General features: G+C 40.8%; 1 protein-coding gene and 1 pseudogene across 5 annotated transcripts in view; both read right to left on the bottom strand.

Annotated features, from left to right (window-relative positions):
• Positions 1–24001, bottom strand: part of ITPRID1 (ITPR interacting domain containing 1) — a 255342-nt gene that overhangs the window by 13454 nt on the left and 217887 nt on the right. For 3 of the 5 annotated variants that reach the window (XM_089682393.1, XM_089682395.1, XM_089682394.1), the window contains 3 exons: positions 18245–18321; positions 9769–10965; positions 2228–2355 (listed from right to left, as the gene is read on the bottom strand). In XM_089682393.1, the coding sequence (XP_089538519.1) occupies positions 2228–2355; positions 9769–10965; positions 18245–18321 (1402 nt within the window). The remainder of the gene's footprint in view (positions 1–2227; positions 2356–9768; positions 10966–18244; positions 18322–24001) is intronic. The other 2 variants (XM_089682396.1, XM_089682397.1) reach the window with 2 other exon arrangements.
• LOC149458307 (U2 spliceosomal RNA) lies at positions 8282–8397 on the bottom strand (annotated as a pseudogene).

The raw sequence follows: 24001 nt of genomic DNA, 5'->3' as shown, positions 1-24001 counted from the left end.
GTCCGTTGATTATCTGCTCCTGTCCTAATTAATCTTTCCTAGCTAGCTTTGGAATGTGCGCACACTGGAAAAGACTCACGCTGACACACAAGTTCAGTCTATGAACACTTCTAGTTTATTATAATGAGAAAGTGAACTTATATATGCAGAATGATGCGAGAGTCATGTGACAACAGCATACGCATTATATTAGTCTTTGATTGGTCATTTCCACATGAAAACAATCTCCCTCATGGTATAGGTGTGATCTTCTTCCAAGTCTTATCTTATAGAAAGAAAAACATTCCTTTGTCTCAAGTTGGCACGATGGGAGGGGGGGGGGGGTCGGTGCGTGTGAGCAAACATTTCTTAAGCAAGGATTTCTTAAAGTACCACAAAGCCCAGCAGGCAGAAAATATTCACACAACATATGTATTCATACTAAACATTTATAAATATGAAGAAAGAAATAGTATTAAAGTATAAAAGTAAATATGTACAAAAATGTGTAGAAAAACGTATATATATATATATATATATATATATTCATTCAATAGGAAACCAAATAGGCATTTTACCATATCCATCACAGTATATCTAGTAATAGTGGATGAAGAAGTCGCTTGGTAAGCTACAAAATATCTTCAACATTACAGAACAAGTAGCTAACTACTACTTTAAATGAGGGAGTTCAGATTATGATGCAAATCAAGACTACTCAAATGCCTATTTTCAGCTTGTCTTGTGATTGTAAGACATCTATAGTAGAAGTTCCTGCATTAAATTAATCATACATGAAGCTAAATACACTTTCCTAATCCATTTTGTATTAACACATATTATGGTTTTAGGAGTCATGTACTCATATTAGTAGGTAGCCATGTAAAGTATCTACTTTATTATGGTGAATTCTGACACATTGTATGTATACGAGGTAATCACACCTAGTTCTTTCAGCTAAGATTACATTTTTTTCTTTGCTGGGGCAGGCAACCACAACTACTGTAGAAGCATGTGTTCACATATGGCAATGGATAGGGATGTAACGTTCTCTACTTTTTAAACACATTCTGTAGGAAGGGCATAATGGGAACTGCATACAAAGTCACCATGCCTGTAGAACAGCTTGGTCGGTTAGGAACTCAGGTATGTGTAAGCTCAAGAATCAAGTGTGGAGACTGTAACAAGCACGGCGTCAGACCCCAGCCCTTCTCACCAAACTCGTGACCGAAGGACTAGCCAATTTAAAACCGCGATATCACGTGCATAACAATGCCACACCCAGCTGCACCCTGCACACCGATTTTCCAGCTAATTGGACCACAATCGACGTTCTGGCAGCCTGAATACGATTGTTACTGGATCAGGTTAATTACGCAATTAACCCTTCACACTGCCACTACCTCCTTTTTATACAGAGAAAGAGGGAACTGAGCAATACATTAGGATCATTGGTTAATCGACAGTATACCGCTATCTCAACAGACCGGTTATACAGAGGGTTAAACACTCATAGTAGCGCTCTTCAGTGCCAGGGATTCGTAAATCACATTAAACAACTATAGAAACAGTCCAACGCTTTCAGAAAGTAAGATTTATTACTAAAAAAGGTCAAAAGGGTGCAGTAGAAATATTTACTGAAAAAAGATGTAACCAATATATATATAAATATACAGAGCACAAAAGCAAAGCAAACAGATAACAGAAAGGAGTTTAGGTAAATAAGTACTTGCCCACAAAGATGCCTGGGGTTAAGCAGTTTCAAGTCTGATGAGCTTAAAAGGGATTTCTGGTCTCGCACTCGGTTTCATTGTTGCAGCGAGATTCTCCTTTGCTTTCTGTCTGCTAGATATTATATCGCAGACAGTCCTCACTGCTCTGACTACACACAAAACATAACAGTTTCTTTTTTCTACCCAAAATCAACGGGGCATCTCTAACCACAACGGACAAGCCAAGCCTTATTTGGCAAAGAATTGTTAGGCAGGGGCTCAGCATCACACGCTGATCACATTCCTGAGGGAGGGGGAATGAGGGGATACATGAAGACTTCTTAATACAGTGAGAGCCGTGCCTGGCTCTTGTATGCACGACTGTGACAGAGACCATTTTTAAATGTTTCCCCTCTTTACTTATAACATATCATTTATTATAATTAGGAAAATGTGTGGATTGGATAATGGTGAACCCTGATCTATAGGAGATTTTTGTAGTACCCTAATCTCTATGCAGTGTGAAACAGACTTACCTTTCTTCACTTGTGAGGATATTGAAGCAGCCAGCTTGTTGCTCCAGCAAATGTTGCTCGATTACTAAATGTTTCTCTCGATACGTCCGACATGCTTTTTTCATGTTATCCACATCATCATCTCTACTCTGTTCAGGTTAAATACAGATAATTATCACATAGCCAGTCTTTACTTCAATGATGAGTTGTGTTAATGACATTACAAGGAGCAACATATGGATGTAACTGATATTCCAAGAGTAGACATTTCAGGGTGTTGAGTGGTTAGAAAAGGTCATTTAAAAATTATTGCTCAATTTCTAAAAGCTTCTTTCGATACATACAGCATTCTATTTTCATGGCCCCCATATCACCATTTCTACTCTGTTCAGGGTAAATGCTAATACATATCACATAGCCAGCCTTTCCTTCAATGATGAGTCGTGGTGATGACATTACCGGGAGGAACATGCGGGTTTAACAGATAGTATAAGGATAGGCAGGATCAGGGAGTTGAAAGGATTGATTGAGACAAGGTGTATTTCCTAAACATTTAGACTAGGTTCACACCTATGCAGGTTGCCTTTGACCCGTTTCTGCATTGCATTTTGCGATGTGTTTTGCGTTTTTGCCATTTTTTTTGCCATTTTTTAAATTTTTCTTGTTGCTAGGCAGATTTAAAACGCATAAAAAATGCTGAAAAACACAGAAATAAAACGCACTACATGCTTTTCTGCAGTGTTTCCATTAACCACTTCCCGACCATCCATTGCATATAAATGGCAGGACGGTGGCAGTGCAGAGTCGGGTGGTCGTTTATAAACGGCCTCCCCGCACCCTGCTTGTGCGCGCTCCCTGGGAGCACGCAGCACCGCGATCCGGTGCCTGCTGTGTCCTCTGGACACAGTGAAACACCGATCATCGGACGGGACCTCTGTACGAGGTCCTGATCATGTGATCACTGATTGGCCAATCAGTGATCACATGCAAAGTAGTAAGCAAGATGTCACTTCTGACATCATTGCTTACTACGTGTGAAATCTGTGAATGATCACAGAGGTCACATGGTACAAGGCTATTCACACCAGCCTTGTACCATGTGACAAGCTGTGACCAATCACAGCTCACTCAGTAGTTCTCAATGGCTGCAAGAATGCAGACAGAGAGAAAGAGAAATGATTACTTTTACATCCTTTATAGGTGTAAAAGCAATCAGTGTAAAAAAAAAAAAAATCTTCACCACCCCCCACAAGTAGTACAGTGTCACCATGGTGACACTGTACTGCTAGGGTGACAGTATGTAAAAAAAAAAAAAAAAATAAGAATATAAAAAAATAAAAATGTAAAAAAAGTTTAAAAATTATAATTTTTGGTTATAAACTAATTTGGATTTTTTTTTTTACTAAAAAGATAACGGAATACATTTTGGCAAAGATTTATAATGAAATATTTATTTGCAAAATTTTATAAAAAAACCCCACTTTTTTTCAAAATAAAGCTTTATCTGTCTAAAAAAATGGTAAAAAATTCATATGGGTACAGTGTTGCATGACCGCGCAATTGTCATTCAAAGTGTTATAGCGATGAAAGCTGAAAATTGCCCTGGTCAGGAAGGGGGTAAAAGTGTCCGGTCTGGAAGTGGTTAAAGTCTATTGAACCAAAAACGCAACTTTTTGCGTTAAAAAAGTCTCTGATCCTTTCCAAAAAAATGCATAGGGTGAAAACATGGAGATGTGAACGTGTCCCATAGGAAATCATGTTAAATGGACTGTACTGCATTCCTGCAAACGTAAACGCTTAGGTGTGAACCTAGGGTAAGAGGAATTGAACTCTGGAACTTGTGCTCTAAAACAATGTGCAGAGGTTAAATAATTAGTCACCAGTGTTGCCTGCGGTCTCCCTGCAGCCGATCTTCCCCCATTACCGACTTACCAGGCCTTGTTTTGCGCTGTGTCTCTGTGTGGCCGTAATCTTGGTAGAGGCAGGACTTTGCTTCCTGATGTCACAGCCTCCAGCAATGAGAACATTGAGTAGCATAGAAGTGATATCACCAAATCTCACTCCAAATCTCCTGAGACATTTGGGTGCCCCAGACCTCACATTGCAGATATACATTGATGAGGTGGTATGCACAGGAGCGCCTAGGCACCCTCACATACCAGGGAGTGCTTTGTTAATTTTCTGGATGAATTCCAAAGTTACAAATTTTAGGGTACTGCTCAAGCAAATTAAAATTTCTAGATGTTCTCTAAACCAGTGTTTCTCAACCTTTTTCCAGTCGGGGCGCCACTGTCCATAATTTGGTTCACGTTACTGTGTGTCGCGGAATGTACGCAAAATCGTGACAAGCAGACAAATGCTCTGCTCTTTAGGGGTACCCCATACATTGGCAAACATGGAGTGTTTTTGGCGTGGTGCAATTTTAAAACAAGGGTCAGGGATAACTTTCCCTGCATTTCTGTGGGTAAGGCAGCTCATTGAAATGAACGGGCTGCTCTACACACAGCCACACAGATATGAACCAAGGGCCTGTTCACCTGTGAGGTTGCAAGGCGGTAAAACCATGCAATTGAGCTGCTTTTACCACCCCCTTTAGCTGCAGAAACAGCAGCTGGGGGTATACACTTGCTGTTGCCGCAGCTGGAAGTACACCAGGTTGAACTAAAGTCACCCCACAACCAGGGGTGGACTGATAACTCATGGGGCCCTTGGGCAATAGAGGATCATGGGGCCCCTATGTCCTTGCCCAAACTCAAAAAAGCTTATGAAAAAGGTACCAGGGGCATCTCATGGGGCCCCCTACTGACCCCGGGCCCTCGGGCAGTGCCCGAGTTTCCAAATGGTCAGTCCACCCCTGCCCACAACTGTGTGGGTATTGCACGTGGTTGTGGTGCGGTGATGCTGATTTTTACAGGGTTAAAACAGGTGGTGAGGAGACAACAAATCCTATGAAAAAGGTACCAGGGGCATCTCATGGGGACCCCTACTGACCCCGGGCCCTCGGGCAGTGCCCGAGTTTCCAAATGGTCAATCCGCCCCTGGATGTAGCAGAACATGACAAAATCTTTACATGATTTGTACTAGAAAACTTGAAAGCATAGTTATAACAAGAATTGTACGATATGTTTAAATGAGGATATTGAAACATTTGGCAGCCCAAGCACAAGCCACCTGAAATTTGGGTGAGAAGCAATTCTGTAAAGCCGACTTATGGAGCAGTGCCAGAAAATTGTCATTAAAATTCAGCCACAGGTGCTGCTATCTTATTTCTGAAATATTTCTGTATACCGTATACATTAAGAAGCACATAGTTATACTTTCTACACTTAAAAAGCTGAATTAAAATCTGAAGGTATTCTCTATATCTCTCTATTTATCTCACATTGAACTATATCACAGTTTTGTAGGAAGATGCTATTAAATATATTTTAAAGCCTAACTCTAACCCCACCTCTCCCTTTCCCCTTCTTTCCTTTTCTCTGCAAAGGTTTAATGTTTGTTTAGTCCAGTAGTAGAGGAATGTGCAGAAATACTTCTTCTTCTTAGAACTATTCATTACTCTTACAAGCTTTCTCCTAGTTGAAAATCTACTCCCTTGAGCCAGCTTCCCTTAGCCACTCCGCTGGTCACAGGCTTTTTGGCATCCTTATGTACATTATGTAGGACATCAATAGCTTGCCTATATCCAGGAGTGGAGGAGAGGGCAGATTGCTGCAGAAGAAATAATTATTTCAGCCTATTCCTCTACCTGGAGACTAATCAAACATTTGTCTCTTGGAGTGCGAGAAAAATGGCGGCACTGCAAGGATAATCTTTAAAATACAAGTGAAACTCGAAAAATTAGAATATCGTGCAAAAGTTCATTTATTTCAGTAATGCAACTTAAAAGGTGAAACTAATATATGAGATAGACTCATTACATGCAAAGCAAGATAGTTCCAGCCGTGATTTGTCATCATTGTGATGATTATGGCTTACAGCTCATGAAAATCCCAAATCCACAATCTCAGAAAATTAGAATATTACATGCAATCAGTAAAACAAGGATTGTACATAGAACAATATCAGACCTCTGAAAAGTAGAAGCATGCATATGAACTCAGTACTTGCTTTGGGCCCCTTTTGCAGCAATTACTGCCTCAATGCGGCGTGGCATGGAAGCTATCAGCCTGTGGCACTGCTGAGGTGTTATGGAAGACCAGGATGCTTCAATAGCGGCCTTCAGCTCTTCTGCATTGTTCAGTTTCATGTCTCTCATCTTTCTCTTGGCAATGCCCCATAGATTCTCTATGGAGTTCAGGTCAGGCGAGTTTGCTGGCCAATCAAGCACAGTAATCCCACGGTCATTAAACCAGGTTTTGGTGCTTTTGGCAGTGTGGACGGTGCCAAGTCCTGCTGGAAAATGAAGTCAGCATCCCCATAAAGCTCGTCTGCGGAAGGAAGCATGAAGTGCTCCAAAATCTCCTGGTAGACGGCTGCGTTGACCCTGGACTTAATGAAGCACAGTGGACCAACACCAGCAGATGACATGGCTCCCCAAATCAACACACACTGTGGAAACTTCATACTGGACTTCAAGCATCTTGCAGTGTGTGCCTCTCCATTCTTCCTCCATATTCAGGGTCCTTGGTTTCCAAATGAGATGCAAAAGTTGCTCTCATCAGAAAAGAGGACTTTGGACCACTGAGCAACAGACCAGGTCTGCTTTTCTTTATCCCAGGTAAGACGCTTCTGACAATGTTTGTTGTTCAGGAGGGGCTTGACAAGAGGAATACGACATTTGAAGCCCATGTCCAGGATCCGTCTGTGTGTGGTGGCTCTTGATGCACTGACTCCAGCCTCAGTCCACGCCTTGTGAAAGTCCCCAACACTTTTGAATGACCTTTTCCTGACAATCCTCTCCAGGCTGCAGTCATCCCTGCTGCTTGTGCACCTTTTTCTTCCACACTTTTCCCTTCCACATAACTTTCTATTAATGTGCTTTGATACAGCACTTTGGGAACATCCAACTTCTTTTGCAATTACCTTTTTGAGGCTTTCCCTCCTTATGGAGGGTGTCAATGATGGTTTTCTGCACAACTGTCAGGTCAGCAGTCTTTCCCATGATTGTGATTCCTACTGAACCAGACTGAGAGACCATTTAAAGGCTCAGGAACCCTTTGCAGGTGTTATGGCTTAATGAGCTGATTAGAGTGGGACACTTTGAGCCGAGAATTTTTTTTTATTAAGTCCGCAAACGTGCAAACTACAACGAAAAACCCGTAAGTGATCACAAAAAATGTGCAAGTGCGAACACCACACGAAAAAGTGCACTTAGGGGTGTGTTTGTCCTACCCCCGAAAGGGTTGGACCGTTCGCCTGATCCCCCGGGGCACGAAGCTCCTGACAGGGACAAGGTTCCCATTTGGTCCTCCTGGCCAAAAGGCCTGGTGGACCACCGTTCCTTATGCCCAGCCGAAGCCGGACATCCAGTACTAGGCAAGGGGGTTCTCCCGAAGAGAAAACCCCCTAGGGATCAGGGGAGGAAGGAACCGTAGGGCCACACATCCTCCCCCTAGACTTCAGGTAAGGCCCAAGGACCCACACCCTCCATCCGTGAAAAACACACACATAAGTAAAGTAAAAAGTGACAAAACGTGGCAGTGCATAATAAATAAGATAAAGATAAAGTAAAGAAAAAAATAAAAAAAGTGGTACCGTGCCGAATTGTGCACAGACCAGGCCCTGAGGCCCGTAGCAAAAATTGCCCTGGACTTAGCCAAAAGACCTGGTCCTTAGGGCGCTGTGCAAAAAGAGGTGAAAAACAGTGGCCATGTGTCATCTTCACACCGTGGGGTCCCACACCCAAGTGTTACTAGTGACACCCCTGAGAGCGTCTTCCCCAGGGGGCACTGAGTTTGCGGACTTTTTGCGTCCCCAGCCCCTGGCCAGACCAAGGTAGATCCGTCCAAATCAGGAGGTACTGGGTCTTTCCAGTCTTCCCAGAGGAATTACTCCCGGGGCCCCAGCCTAACTCGTGGCGCTCCCCGGTTTCTGTCCCTCCGGTACTAGCCTTCCGGACCCCCATCATACCAGTGAGGGTACTATACAACAACCATCCCCGCAAAGCTAGAATGGTCGGGAGCACCCCCACTGGACACTGATAAGAACAGATACTACACTTGATCTTAGCCAAAAGGCCGAGAAGCGATTGAGCCGAGAATATTCCACCTTTTCACAATATTCTCATTTTCTGAGATTGTGGATTTGGGGTTTTCATGAGCTGTAAGCCATAATCATCACAATGATGACAAATCACGGCTTGAACTATCTTGCTTTGCATGTAATGAGTCTATCTCATATATTAGTGTCACCTTTTAAGTTGCATTACTGAAATAAATGAACTTTTGCACCATATTCTAATTTTTCGAGTTTCCCCCGTATCCCAGAGTTCACATGGTCTACATCAGTAACATTTGGTCATGGCATACAGCGCTAAGCAAACTGAACATTGGGCCAGAATAAATTAAAGCGAAATATTAGATTGCAAGCTCCAAGGATCAGGGCCCTCCTAACCCTCTTGTATTGAACTGTATTGTTGCTGTATTGTCTCCCTTTATATAGTAAAGTGCTGAGCAAACTGTTGGTGCTATATAAATCCTGTATAATAATAATAAAAATAATAATATGAAAAACCATATACACCATTCTTAGATTGTAAGCTCCGAGGATCAGGCCCTCCTAACCCTCTTGTATTGAGCTGTATTGTTGCTGCATTGTCTCCCTTTATATTGTAAAGTGCTGAGCAAACTGTTGGTGCCATATAAATCCTGTATAATAATAATTAAAAAAATAAATAAAATGAAAAACCATATACACCATTCTTAGATTGTAAGCTCCCAGGATCAGGCCCTCCTAACCCTCTTGTATTGAACTGTATTGTTGCTGTATTGTCTCCCTTTATATAGTAAAGTGCTGAGCAAACTGTTGGTGCCATATAAATCCTGTATAATAATAATTAAAAAAAAAAATAAAATGAAAAACCATATACACCATTCTTAGATTGTAAGCTCCCAGGATCAGGCCCTCCTAACCCTCTTGTATTGAACTGTATTGTTGCTGTATTGTCTCCCTTTATATAGTAAAGTGCTGAGCAAACTGTTGGTGCCATATAAATCCTGTATAATAATAATTAAAAAAAAAAATAAAATGAAAAACCATATACACCATTCTTAGATTGTAAGCTCCCAGGATCAGGCCCTCCTAACCCTCTTGCTGCACTGAAATAAATGAACTTTTGCACGATATTCTAATTTTTTGAGTTTCACCCGTATCCCAGAGTTCACATGGTCTACATCAGTAACATTTGGTCATGGCATACAGCGCTAAGCAAACTGAACATTGGGCCAGAATAAAATAAAGAGAAATATTAGATTGCAAGCTCCAAGGATCAGGGCCCTCCTAACCCTCTTGTATTGAACTGTATTGTTGCTGTATTGTCTCCCTTTATATAGTAAAGTGCTGAGCAAACTGTTGGCGCTATATAAATCCTGTATAATAATAATAATATATTTTATACATACCAAAGATACACTTGTAAGTGATTCCCTTAACAAGCTCAGTGTGTCTGATAGTTCCTTTTCTATGCTGATGTAAGAAGAACCAGGTCTGTTGGGTACATTGTGTCTGCACATTGTTGGGCATCTTGATACGCAGCAGTGATGACAGTGGCAGCAATGACAGCAGGCAATATTAGGCACAGGATGTGAAGAATGACGATGGCCCCATAGTCCCGTATCAAATGAGAGTGACTCAGTGAGAAAGCGGCATCTTTGATGAGAGCAGTGATTGTTAGTATAGCATTCATTCACCCCCCCCAGGTCAGTCTGACTATATGCATCTTTTCTATCAGCCACACAAGTAAACAAGGCGTGCATTTCATTTTGGTTATTGCTTGTGCTGTAAACTGAGTGTTGTCTACTAACGCATTCGCCTGGATCTTGCAGCAAGTTTGCAGACATCTGTATGGTTACAGACTTATAAATATTTGTGTTTAATTCAGTTTGGAATGTACTCCTTTTGTCTTGGTGGCAGTAGTGCAGCTCATGATCGGAGTAATCTTCAGACCCAGTTGGAGTCTGTACATGAAAGCTGAAGTTTTGTGAACTGTTCATGGGAGATGATGTCCATTTCACATTTGATGATACTACCGAACACTCATCATCCGCAAATGAATTACTATCACTATCACTTTTATTTTGAAGATGACTTACATGTTCTCCAAAACAGTCTTCATCATCATTTGCCTCACTAGAGAATTCAGTACTAGTTTTCCTGATGTCACTTAGGTAATGAGTGACATAAACTGGGTATTCCATTTCAGAGGACACTGGGGTTTGTGTTTGTCGGTTATCCAACTGGTCCTCTGGTTCACTTTCCTGCAAGTAACGTACGCCATTTGTAATTTCCTCCAATTCACTCTCAGTATCTTCTTGTATTGACATCTGCTTGTACATTTCCTTCATACTGTCAGCATGACTTTCAAAACTCTGGAAAACGTCATCACTATTTTCAGTGTTCATCGATAGGGACTTGCACACAGTTTTCCCTGCTGGAAGGTTGTGACTTGTAGAAGTTGCTGTAGCATTCTCCGTCTCCAGGGGATCAGCAAAGTCTTGAACACCATCATATTCTTCAGTGATATCCGGAAAGTCGGAAGAACTACTTTTCCCATGTAAAGTCACTTGGCTGTCTATGCTGTCGGAACTTCCATGCAGATTCTGCAGAGCAAAGAGAAAACAGAACATACCGAGGCACTTTATTATGAAGGATTTAACAAGAATGTCTTTTCAGGATATTGATAAAGTAGGCTAAAAGTGTTAGGAAAATTTAGTTTTTGGCCTCTCTGTACCCACATGGAGGAAAAATATATTTGAACTATGCTTTAAAAATTTACTTTCCAAATATATTGGCATATATTTGAAATACTGACATATATTTGAAATACTACAATTGTGGCCATATTCAATATATTTCAAATGCGTTTTTATTACAAAATATATAAAAAATATTTTTAAAAATACATTTTCAAATATACTGTATGTCTTTAAAAATACATGTAATCTACATTTTTGGAATGCATTTACAAATATATGTATAAATATATGTTAAAATTACTTTTTTATATGTTAAAAAATTTGAAGAATATATTTAAAATAATATTTGTAAAAATATTTTTCAGATATTTTGTAATATAGAAAAAATTCATTTCAACATGCAGTATGTGTGTGTGTGTGTATATGTGTGTATATGTGTGTATATATATATATATATAAATATATATGTATTTATATATATATATACACACACACACTGCATGTTGAAATGCATTTTTTATAGATTACAAAATATCTGAAAAATATTTTTACAAATATTTTTTAAATATATTCTTCAAATGTTTTAACATATAAAAAGTAATTTTAACATATATTTATACATATATTTCTAACTGCATTCCAAAAATGTAGATAACATGTATTTTTAAAGACAGACAGTATATTTAAAAATGTATTTTTAAAAATATTTTTCATATATTTTGTAATAAAAACGCATTTGAAATATATTGAATATGGCCACAATTGTAGTATTTCAAATATATGTCAATATATTTGGGAAGAATATTTAAAAAATATATTTAAAATATATTTTTCTTCCATGTGGGTAATCAGGGAGAGCAGAAATCATTGTTTATTGCCTGCTCTAGGTTCTGCTAGTGTAGGCTCAGCTACTTTCCCCTGCATCCCATTGAATTCTGGGATATAGTGGGCAGAAGAGCTTTGACCCTGGCCTGCATATTTTGCTTTCAGCCAGTCCCTGGTCAGGAGAGTGAGTGACCAACAGGGGGTTGAGAGGGGTATAAACATGCTAGGGCCTAGAGCAGCTTTCTCTTGTTCCTGGGGGAGTAAGACCAAACATGAAGGCTGAGGCATCCCTAGGAGATCACCTGCAGCTTCAAGGAATTCTTTTTGGGGTCCCAGCTCCTGCATGGGCTCAGATCTCTGGCCTATCCTCCTGAACACCTGCAGGATTATATGAGGATCCAGGACATAGACAACAAGTACAGAAGCTGACTAATACTGCAGGAGACAACACAGTATTCAGGGCAAAGTGAGTACTAACCTTTTTGGACTTTAATGACTTTCTTTGCTTACAACCATACTATACTTCTGTTGAGGGGTTCCTGTTTGGAAACAGTTCATCCTTCACATTCAAGAGGGTGGTTCTCACCCTGAAGGAGCGGATTAGATTTAGAGTCCTTAGCTACAGTTTGTTACCACTAGTATAAAAGATAGTGAGCGCTCTCTAAAAATGTCAGCAGCTGGAACACTCTAGGCAACCACAATGCCCCAAAAATATATCAATATGATCTTAAAACAATGAAGTGCAGCGCTTTACCAAGTAGAAAAGTCAATAAGTAGGTAACCACAGTGAGTGCTTAACCAAGTAGAAAAGTCAATAAATAGGTATCCACAGTAAATCACTGCACAAATGCGAATTCCCACGGCCTCCACTCTGTCAAATAACAGAAATGCGCACTCACCGGAAACGCATGGGTTATGCGCATGTGTGATCATGCATCACAGGCAATGGGTACATCAGAGGATAGGCAGTCAGGCATCTCCCTCATGGTAGGTCATCACAGACTCTTTGATTAGGTCCAGGGGTCCCCTTAAGGTCAGCCAAGTGTTGCAAAAGAACCTCCTCTCAGGATGGTAAAAGTGTTTTCTCTGTGGGAATGATAGCTCCAATAGGAGCCCCAGAAAGCAGATGCCAAAGATAGTGTAGTATGTCCAAAAATCAGTGCTTTATTAATATAAGTAACAGGGCAGTATGCATGTATAACATAGTGTAATGTAGTGTAAACTTCGTGCTACAGGCACATCATCAGAGGGGAGGCTGAGGTAGGTACAGCCTCCCCTCTGATGATGTGCCTGTAGCACGAAAGGCCTAAGGAGGAGCTGTGCAGAGCGTGACGTCATTCCACCGCCGGAGCCACGAGGAGGCCCGGCGGCCATCACTACTAAGGGTCAGTACTGCTACATATTTGTGTGATTACACTATGTTATACATGCATACTGCCCTGTTACTTATATTAATAAAGCACTGATTTTTGGACATACTACACTATCTTTGGCATCTGCTTTCTGGGGCTCCTATTGGAGCTATCATTCCCACAGAGAAAACACTTTTGCCATCCTGAGAGGAGGTTCTTTTGCAACACTTGGCTGACCTTAAGGGGACCCCTGGACCTAATCAAAGAGTCTGTGATGACCTACCATGAGGGAGATGCCTGACTGCCTATCCTCTGATGTACCCATTGCCTGTGATGCATGATCACACGTGCGCATAACCCATGTGTTTCTGGTGAGTGCGCATTTCTGTTATTTGACAGAGTGGAGGCCGTGGGAATTCGCATTTGTGCAGTGATTTACTGTGGATACCTATTTATTGACTTTTCTACTTGGTTAAGCACTCACTGTGGTTACCTACTTATTGACTTTTCTACTTGGTTAAGCGCTGCACTTCATTGTTTTAAGATCATACAGTTTGTTACCAGTTTTGGAGTATTGCAAGGCTCAAATCAGGGGCGGACTGCCAATTCATGGGGCCCCCGGGCAATAGGGGATCATGGGGCACCTGTGTTCTTGCCCAAACTCAACAAAGCCTATAAAAAAGGTACCAGGGGCATCTCATGAGACCCCCTACTGACCCCGGGCCCTCAATAGGGGATCATGGGGCCCCTGCGTCCTTGCCTAAACTCAAAAAAGCCTATGAAAAAGGTACCAGGAGCATCTCATGGGGCCCCCTACTAACCTCGAGCCCTCGGGCAGTGCCCGAGTTTCCAAATGGTCAGTCCGCCCCTGGCACAAATATACTGCAAAAAGACATGTACAGCCTGTTTTCTGACTCAAGTGACTGGGAACTACTGTATGTCTGGCTGCTGAGTGCCTACTGAGGAATGGAACCTGGGACCAAACAGCCAGACCACTCTCAGGTCTGCACTACACCCATAATGTCACCTGCACATTCAACCAGAAATAACTACATGTCATTAAAGAGCATCTCTAGCCAAAACTCAGTTTATTTGTTCTGGTGACCACTGATGGACAAACTGTGTGTACCATAATTTCATGTAAATACTGCAGGTACTGTAAAGCAACCCTGAGCCACATAAAACCTTGCAAGTTCTATAAATACAAATAACACTGTTCAACAAATTTTTATTTTTTGCCAGTTTTGGAAACAAAAGGATCCATTTCTTAATGAATTTCACATTCTGAGTTCAAATATAACAATGAAATTTGTCAATTGGTTCTAGTTTTTCTGTAAACGGAAAGTTTTCTACTATAGGCGTAATGACTACATAATGCACAATAATTATATAGATAGATGTCTTTCCACAAATATAAAGCAAGTGATATGACTACATAACAAAGCCTAAATGGCATAATATATTGCATAGGATTACCAAGAAAAATTATAGCCATAAGCTAAGTTGAATCATTTTAATACTTCGGATTCTCACTAGTTTTGTCTTCAGTTTGTGTCGGTTTTGCTTCTCTTGGCTTTTCTCTTGTATTCGAGGAAAGGGCTATCTCTTACAACTGCACGTGACTACACGCTTCAGGTTCTTCCTCACTTGACTCAACCACAAAGGATTCTGGTGCTTTAGGAATTGGTAGCCCCTCTCCATGAGGAACTGGACGTATTGCCGATGGAATATTTGGATAGTGCACAGATAACTTTTTCTTCTTATTTAGCCCTTTTACAATTAGAGGCACCATACAAAAGTAACAATTACTAACATGATCTGTTGGCTCTCTCCAAATCATTGGCACAGCGAAAGGCATAGATGCCTTTTTTCCTCTCAACCATTGCTCCAGTGCCGTCCCACAAGAATTGCAGCATATATGTGGTGCCCAGCTCTTGTCCTGGTCTCCTATCTTGCAGCCAAAATACAAGTTGTAGGCTTTCTTAATCATTCCTGTTATCCTCTTTTTTTGTGAGATAAAAGTTATTTCACCGCAGATATAGCAGAAATTATCTGCTTTATTCACACAAGTTCGAGGCATTACTGAGTAGCCTATATAAGCAGAAAACCAAATGTAAAGACGCTGTCCAACTCCAATCAGCTACAGATACTGCAGCTTTTATGCAGTGAAGTGATGCAATTAAAGGCTAATATTGCATCATCTCAGTATACATGCAATTTTCTATTGGTCACCAGTAGCAATTGCGCAATATGCAGCTGAAGCTGCATCATAATTTTGAATGGCTTACGTCATTAGATGGGTGAATATATCATGGAAACTAGAGCCAATCAACATTTTTTAGGGTCATTTTCGTTTTCAGCACCCCAAAATTATGTAAGATTAGCTAATTTTATGCCCAAAACTTTTTACCTGTTGAACAGTGTAATTTGTTTTTTTTTACAAGCATACGTTGCGTACCAGAAGGTATAACCTGACAGGTTATATCAAATTGACTTTCAAAGAACCACTGAAGGAATGCAAAGCAAAAAATGTGAAGCTCAGAAGAGCTTTCTTAACCACTTAAAGACTGGCAGTAAAGCTACAGTGCGGGATGGTTGCGTAAAATCACACAGGTATATGCGTGTATCTACGGGCAGGAGGGTGCATACTGTCATTGGCTCCCTTAAATGCCAATCAGAGGGTCCCAGCCAATGATTTGCGGCCGGGGACTCGCTGATTGTTGGAGCTGGTGACAGGAGAGGGATCTGTGTTGGTAAACAACACATTTCTGTCTACTGACAGCGGGGGTGTGCTGGTTTTTGTCTCCCTGCAAAGCACTGATCACTGTATTAGTGTCATTGGGGATGTCAATGTCAGTTAGCCAGTGTCAGAATGCCTATCACAGTACTAACACAGTCCCGCTATAAGTCACTGATCACCGCCATTACTAGTGTATAAAAAAAAAAAAAAAATCCAGTATATATACTGTCATTTCTAGACACTAGAAGCTCTAATTGTGTGAAAAAAAATGATAGAAATTGAATTTGTGTACAGTGTTACATGACTGCGTAAATGTTTGTTAAAGAAGTGCAGAGCCGTATAGCAAAAAATGGCCTGGCCATGAAAGGGGGGGGCGGTAAATCTTCCAAAAGGCAAGTGATTAAAATATAGTATATATACTGTCATTTGTAGACACTATACTTTTTATGTAAACCAATCAAAATACACTTATTGGGATTTTTTTTTTTTAAATAAAAAAAACATGTAGCAGAATACATTTTGACCTACATTTATGAAGAAATTAGATTTTGTAAAAAGTTTTATTGGATATGTTTTGTAGCAAAAAGTTAAAAATATTTGTTTGTTTTTTTTTAATTTTTGGTCTTTTTTCATTTATAGTACAAAAAAACCCCCAAATAAACTCAGTGTTCTTTTTTTTAGCTCTGTTTGTGTGAAAAAAAATGATAGAAATTGAATTTGTGTACAGTGTTACATGACTGCGTAAATGTTTGTTAAAGAAGTGCAGCGCCGTGTAGCAAAAAATGGCCTGGCCATGAAAGGGGGGGGGGGGGGGGTAAATCTTCCGAAAGGCAAGTGATTAAAATACAGTCAGGGGCGGACTGACCATTTGGAAACTCGGGCACTGCCCGAGGGCCCAGGGTCAGTAGGGGGCCCCATGAGATGCCCCTGGTACCTTTTTCATAGGCTTTTTTGAGCTTGGGCAAGGACGCAGGGGCCCCATGATCCCCTATTGCCCGGGGGCCCCATCACTTGTCAGTCCGCCCCTGAATGCAGTATATATACTGTCATTTGTAGACACTATACTTTTTATGTAAACCAATCAAAATACACTTATTGGGATTTTTTTTTTTTAATAAAAAAAAAAATGTAGCAGAATACATTTTGACCTACATTTATGAAGAAATTAGATTTTGTAAACATTTTTATTGGATATGTTTTTTAGCAAAAAGTAAAAAATATTGTTTTTTTTTTTTTAATTTTTGGTCTTTTTTCATTTATAGTACAAACCCCCCCCCAAAAAAAAAACTGTGTCCTTTTTTTTAGCTCTATTTGTGTGAAAAAAATGATAGAAATTGAATTTGTGTACAGTGTTACATGACTGCGTAAATGTTTGTTAAAGAAGTGCAGAGCCGTGTAGCAAAAAATGGCCTGGCCATGAAAGGGGGGGGGGGGTAAATCTTCCGAAAGGCAAGTGATTAAAATACAGTATATATACTGTCATTTGTAGACACTATACTTTTTATGTAAACCAATCAAAATACACTTATTGGGATTTTTTTTTTTTTAAATAAAAAAAACATAGCAGAATACATTTTGACCTACATTTATGAAGAAATTAGATTTTGTAAAAAATTTTATTGGATATGTCTTATAGCAAAAAGTAAAAAATATTGTTTTTTTTTTTTTAAATTTTTTATTCTTTTTTCATTTATAGTACAAAAAAACCCCCAAAAAAACTCAGTGTCCTTTTTTTTATCTCTTTTTGTGTGAAAAAAATGATAGAAATTGAATTTGTGTACAGTGTTACATGACTGCGTAAATGTTTGTTAAAGAAGTGCAGCGCCGTGTAGCAAAAAATGGTCTGGCCATGAAAGGGGGGGGGGGGGGTAAAACTTCCGAAAGGCAAGTGATCAAAATGGGAGCTATTTGTTTGACATCACAATTTAAAATGACAATAGTGTTTGACTCCTTGTGTGGATCCACTGCAACCGCTATCTGCAAAGTCTTAGATGTCTTCCTGATATGTCAAGATTTCTCTTGCTTCCTGATATAATAGGGAACCAGGGGCGGACTGACCATTCGAGCACTCAGGCACTGCCCGAGGGCCCGGGGTCAGTAGGGGACCCCATAAAATGCCCCTGGTACCTTTTATAGGCTTTTTTGGGTGGGATTTGAGTGTGGGCAAAGACACAGGGGCCCCATGATCCCCAATTGCCCGGGAGCCCATAAATTGTCAGTCCGCCCCTATGGGGAACATATTGTATAGCATAACATTTCAGCTTACCTTCAAGGGTAAAGGTTCAGGTGGGTCCTCTTGAAAACCACTGCTGTCAGACTGGCAGCTGTTTGTTCTTGTTATTTCTACAAAACATATGACAAACATTTAATTTACATATTTAGCAAAATCCACAGCCCTTACGGAATAGGAGCTTCCAGTCTAGTGTAGTCTAATCCCATCTAATGCTCCTACCACAACTAGATATGCACACTTACTGGGGTCAGCTGTAGGTACCAGTTGATTTACCTGCCAATATTATAACAATGGAAGAACATCCAAACTTCATGCAAAATGAGTTACAGCTCACTGACTCTGGTGAGGCAACTCTCAAACACAAGGGTTTCCCTCAATGGGTACCCAGAAGCAATTCACAGTATAAAAATACAAAGGGGCTATAAAGGTAAAGGTATAAAAATGTCCTTAGTTGTTTCCAGGGGCGGACTGACAACTCATGGGGCCCCGGGGCAATAGGGGATCATGGGGCACCTGTGTCCTTGCCCAAACTCAACAAAGCCTATGAAAAAGCTACCAGGGACATCTCATGAGGCCCCCTACTGACCCTGGGCCCTCAATAGGGGATCATGGGGCCCCTGTGTCCTTGCCCAATCTCAACAAAGCCTATTAAAAAGGTACCAGGGGCATCTCATGAGGCCCGCTGCTGACCCTGGGCCCTCAATAGGGGATCATGGGGCCCCTGTGTCCTTGCCCAAACTCAACAAAGCCTATGAAAAAGGTACCAGGGGCATCTCATGAGGCCCCCTACTGACCTTGGGCCCTCAATAGGGGATCATGGGGCCCCTGCGTCCTTGCCCAAACTCAAAAAAGCCTATGAAAAAGGTACCAGGGGCATCTCATGGGGCCCCCTACTGACCCCGGGCCCTCGGGCAGTGCCCGAGTTTTCAAAAGGTCAGTCCGCCCCTGGTTGTTTCTAATGCCATTACATGAAAACATCCAACGCACTTCAGGATCCACATAACTTTCCCTTCATCAAGGCTTAAAAGAATAGAATTATTGTATATGTGAACCGTCACCTTGTAAAACTCCCCCTTCAGTTTAAAATAGAAATGAAAGGCAAAACATTTGCGTATACATATAAAACACCCCCCCCCCTTTTTTTTTTAATCACAAGTAATCACTCTGTTCTCAACGGCATAAAGAGCTCAGAGAGCTGGGGGAGATGAGACAGCAGCACACTGATCTTCCCAGTGAATGGCTGTGCGGAGGGGAGAGGGACATGTGAGTCCAAGTCTGATCATTAGAGGAGAGCTTGCTCCATTCCCAGGATAGCTAAAAACTGACCACACTGTGCTCTCCTGCCTAGTGTGGTCAGTTTTTAATAGGGAAGTAGATGGACTGGCAGGAACACCAGGGATTTCCCACAAAGGAAACAATGCAAAGGGATCAGGATACTTTTTCATACACGTACATGGTACAACAGGCACATATCAGGAACATGAAATGGTAGGTTTACATACTCTTTAAGGACTTGAATGGACTCAGAGTAAACTATAACTGAATGGATATATTTTTAATATGATGAAAATCCTCCTTTTATAATCTAGTCGGCAGCAGTTAAAAGCTTCTTCTACTGATTATAGATTCCTTTTGGTCCATTCAAATTCTTATTGTATCCTTCCAAGCCGCGATGAAGGGGGGAGGTCGCTACCCCTGAAATGTGTTGTAAATCTTTAGAAGGCGGTATTACAAACAGTTAAAGGCACTTTAGACTTTCACTTTATGGTTTGGTGCCCATTTTTTACGTCTATACTTTGGTAAAAAAAAAATATGTAATTCGCTAAATCATAAGTGTCAGGAATGGATTCACCACGTAGTCAGGCGGGCCGGGTCAGTAGCTAACGGGCATGAAAAAGAAGGGAAGAGAGGGGAAGAAGAAAAAGAAAAAAAGGGGGGGGGGAGGGGTGGAGGGAGATGGGGGGTTGGGGAAGGGTCGGACGGGGAGGAGGTGTAGGAGGGTAGGTAAGTCACCTTTACTAAAAACTCCCAGGACATGAGAGATACGCGCAACCCTGGCAGAGAAGCGAGCTGGGGACAGTTGCAGGCGTAGCAGGGTGGCAAGCGTAGGTTAATTGACTCTAACAGTTTGGATGTTGCATTATTTTGACATTTATTTTAAACCAAATATTTGTGGTAGAACATGGGCTGTGTCTGGGTTTTTATGTGCTGTATGTAAATTATGACAAGGTGTCTATTATAAAGCCTGAAATATTTGCTGAAGAATATGTGTTATATAGGAAAGACCCTTGTTGTTTGTTGTTGTGCCAAAAGTAACATTAAAAAAAAAAAAAAAAATATATATATATATATATATATATATATATATATAAAGATGGAATACTGCCCTATGTGATGTTAATATTGTCACTGTAATATGGTGAAAATCCACTAGATGGCAGCAGAATTCCATGTTTAGTTATTTGTACATGTGCCTCTAGATAATACTTTGTTTCAGTCTCTTAGGTATGTGTAGCATAAAGCATCATTAGGGCATCATGAGCGCAAACTCTGTGCTGACTTTTCTGTATAATGTCCATGAAAGGAGATAAACTAAGCTGCATTTTATATGTCTAAATAGCTGTGCTCTTATTAGCTTTGAATGTGAGGATGTCTATTACAGAACAGCTGTGTACTGTAGAAGAAAAGTAATGCACCTTCTCTATTATTTTCTTTTAAAAAAAAGCATTTTAACATTTATCCACAATGCATTGTTTTCAGTATGGAGTACCTACATATAATTGAGGTGAGACCAATAGATGTAAATTTCCAGGGGCGGACTGACAACTCATGGGGCCCCGGGCAATAGGGAATCATGGGGCCCCTGTGTCCTTGCCCAAACTCAAAAAAGCCTATGAAAAAGGTACCAGGGGCATCTCATGGGGCCCCCTACTGACCCCGGGCCCTCGGGCAGTGCCCAAGTTTCCAAATGGTCAGTCCGCCCCTGTAGTTTACCAATATTGGGCAAACTAACCAATCACTTTACAGGAGCCAGTTTTTACTTACCTTCCCCACACCAATTACTGCCCAGGATTACTGCTGCAACCTGGAAAAATACCCAATCTTTGAAGGAACCAGGGGATACATGGCATTTCTTGGTCTCCCTCTACAACGTAGAGCTTTGTGCTTAAGTGGCCAATTGCCAGGCCTGAACATGGTCACATGTTGAGTGGGGAGGAGCCTGTGGACACAGACTTTCTTAGAATGTTGAAATTAAACTGGAATTTAATAGAAGTTTTTAAAAAGTAAAAAAAAAAACTGCTAACATTGCCTCTTGTTCAGCAAAAGTATTATTTTGACCAGCATGGGTAAAGTACAGGTGCACTTTAAATATAACTAGAAAAGCTCCAATTTCTGGGGAAATTGTGTGAAGTGTTCTTGCCTCCACCAGTAGTCTACAACTGGAGTGGGCGGAGTAACTGGGTGGAGTGGCTTGTCAGAAGAGCGGTTAAAAACAAACTGCTCCAACTTGCTCACTTCACTGGCGGTTGCCATCTTCAAACGGTTGTAGTTTAAAAATTATAAATCCTACACCAAAGAGCTTTATATTGTGAGAATCACAAGACCCAGATCTACATTTTCATGCATATTATGTCTCTGAAATATTAAAAATGAAGGCACAGTCGCAGTTTAGAAATTGCCCTTCAAATGTGAGGTGGCTAGAGTGGAGTTTTAATGAATGTCAATGGGCGGCGTGAGTTGCAAACAAATGGCCATATTGTGAAAACTATCAGGACTATGGCTTAGCCGTGGACATTTTTAGTGGCAGCAGGGATAGCTGAACGTTTTGATATAAGATTTGTGTAGGTCGGCTTGAAAATGAGGGAGTGATGGCAGTTTAGGAAATCACGTCCTGATTTTTCAGCTCACACTCTAGCTTTTGTCAGCTCCCACTCTAATTTTGAACATTCCATCGTTCATTCCTATGGGACCAATTTCACCACAAAAACGCTGATATTTCGTGAACTATTTGGCGAAACGTTCCACAAAGTAATAGCGCACCAATCGGGAACAATCCGCACGTTTCGGTATATTACTGTCTATGTAGTGTAAAAACTGTGGGAGGAGTTAGGGTGGTAAATTTGGCTATAATAATAAGAATATATATGTGAGATAACAGGAAGTGGTCTGCCATGCAAAAATGTATTAGGACTATTCACAGCATGATATTATAACCTTGGTTAAATGCCTGTGTGGGGAAAATCTGGTCCAAATTTGCAGATATTTTGTATGACATGTTGCAGACCCGCTGCCAAAGTGGTAACTTTGGCAAAGGTCTAAAATACTATTGTCAGGAATGGACTCACCAGTGGTGGTGGGACTCACCTGCTTTGTGGGCTGCAGTACCAGGGCTGGCCAGCGGGTGCTCTCAGCAGCCAGAAGCTCACTCCTGCAATCAAGCCATCACCTGAGGCTGATTGCAGGAGGTGTATTTAAGGAATGGCCAGGCCTGCAGTCAGGGCCTTGGTGTATTGTTCCCATGAGCCCCTGTACCTGCATCCTGTCTGCTTCCTGCCTGATCCTGACTCAGCTTGATCCTAACTCTGCTTGAACTCTGCCTGCACCGACCTCGGCTACTCCTGACCAATCTTCTGCCTACTCCTAGTACCTTGTCTACCTGTTAGCTACCGACCCGGCCCGCCTGACTACGTTGTGCTCCATATTTATATATATATATATATATATATATATCAGTTTAGGTTTGGGTTTGTTGCACCTTGTACGTATTTGTGTTAGTTTTGGGTTTGGTTTGTTGCACTGCGTTTATGTTTGTGTTGCCCTTAATAAATTATATTGTTTTACACGCTATACCTGAAGTCTGTGTTTCCCTGTGTCGGGCCACACACCTCTGGTCATACCCGGAGCCCTGACAGCTATACGTATTATATATAAATGATAGGGAGATCTTGTGATTAATGAAATAGTTATACAGTATAGAAAGCATTTATTGTAATTCACTGTAGAGATCCCAGAGTGAAATAATTGTTGTGTAAGGCTAGGTTCACATTTGTGGGGGTGGTTCCCGCTGCGGGTCAGCACCTGTTCCCGCAGCCATAACCACCCGCACAGAAAAACGCACTGGATGTGTGCAAGTGCCATTAATCTCAACTAGCACTGGAAATTGCACCACACTGGAAGCTGCACTGCACTTGCAGTTCCCTTGCAGTCTGCGATTTCTAAAATGCTGAAGGGACCTTTTCCTTGCCTTTCAGGAGGCATAGCAGCCCATTCAAATGAATGGCTTGGATATGTGTGAACCTAGCCTAATTTATTTAATTTAGAAAAAAATGAAGTGGCTAAAACACATAATTGTACAAAGAGAAGTATAAAAATGTACATAAATATTAAAATAAAGTATAAAAATGAAAACTATAGCACAAATGTATACTGATATACATATAAAAGAATGAGGTTATACAGGGGCAGTGGAGTTAAAATGCAAAAAGAAATGACAATTTTAAAGTACTGTAGGGATGATTTTGATTATTATGATTTGTTAATCTTCTCTAAAGGTATCTGGCTCTGTTTCACGTTGGTTTCTCATGGGGTTTCTAGGCCTCGGGTCTGTTTGTGAAAAGTAAACACCTTCAGGAAACAAGTCATGTTTGGCCACTTTCAATTCACGTTAAGGACATATTACACTCTGTTAAAAGTGATTGGCTTAAAGGCTGACTCAAAGTATATGTAGGTTCAGTCATTAAAAGGTCATAGTTTTCTTAGTTATTCCGTAGATTTAGATGGTAATATAAT

The sequence above is a fragment of the Staurois parvus genome, unplaced genomic scaffold (genome assembly GCF_062004578.1).
Source record: "Staurois parvus isolate SC_StPar_1 unplaced genomic scaffold, SC_StPar_1.0 ptg000288l, whole genome shotgun sequence".
Classification (NCBI taxonomy): Eukaryota; Metazoa; Chordata; class Amphibia; order Anura; family Ranidae; genus Staurois; species Staurois parvus.
This window is presented reverse-complemented; position numbering and strand designations above follow the sequence as displayed.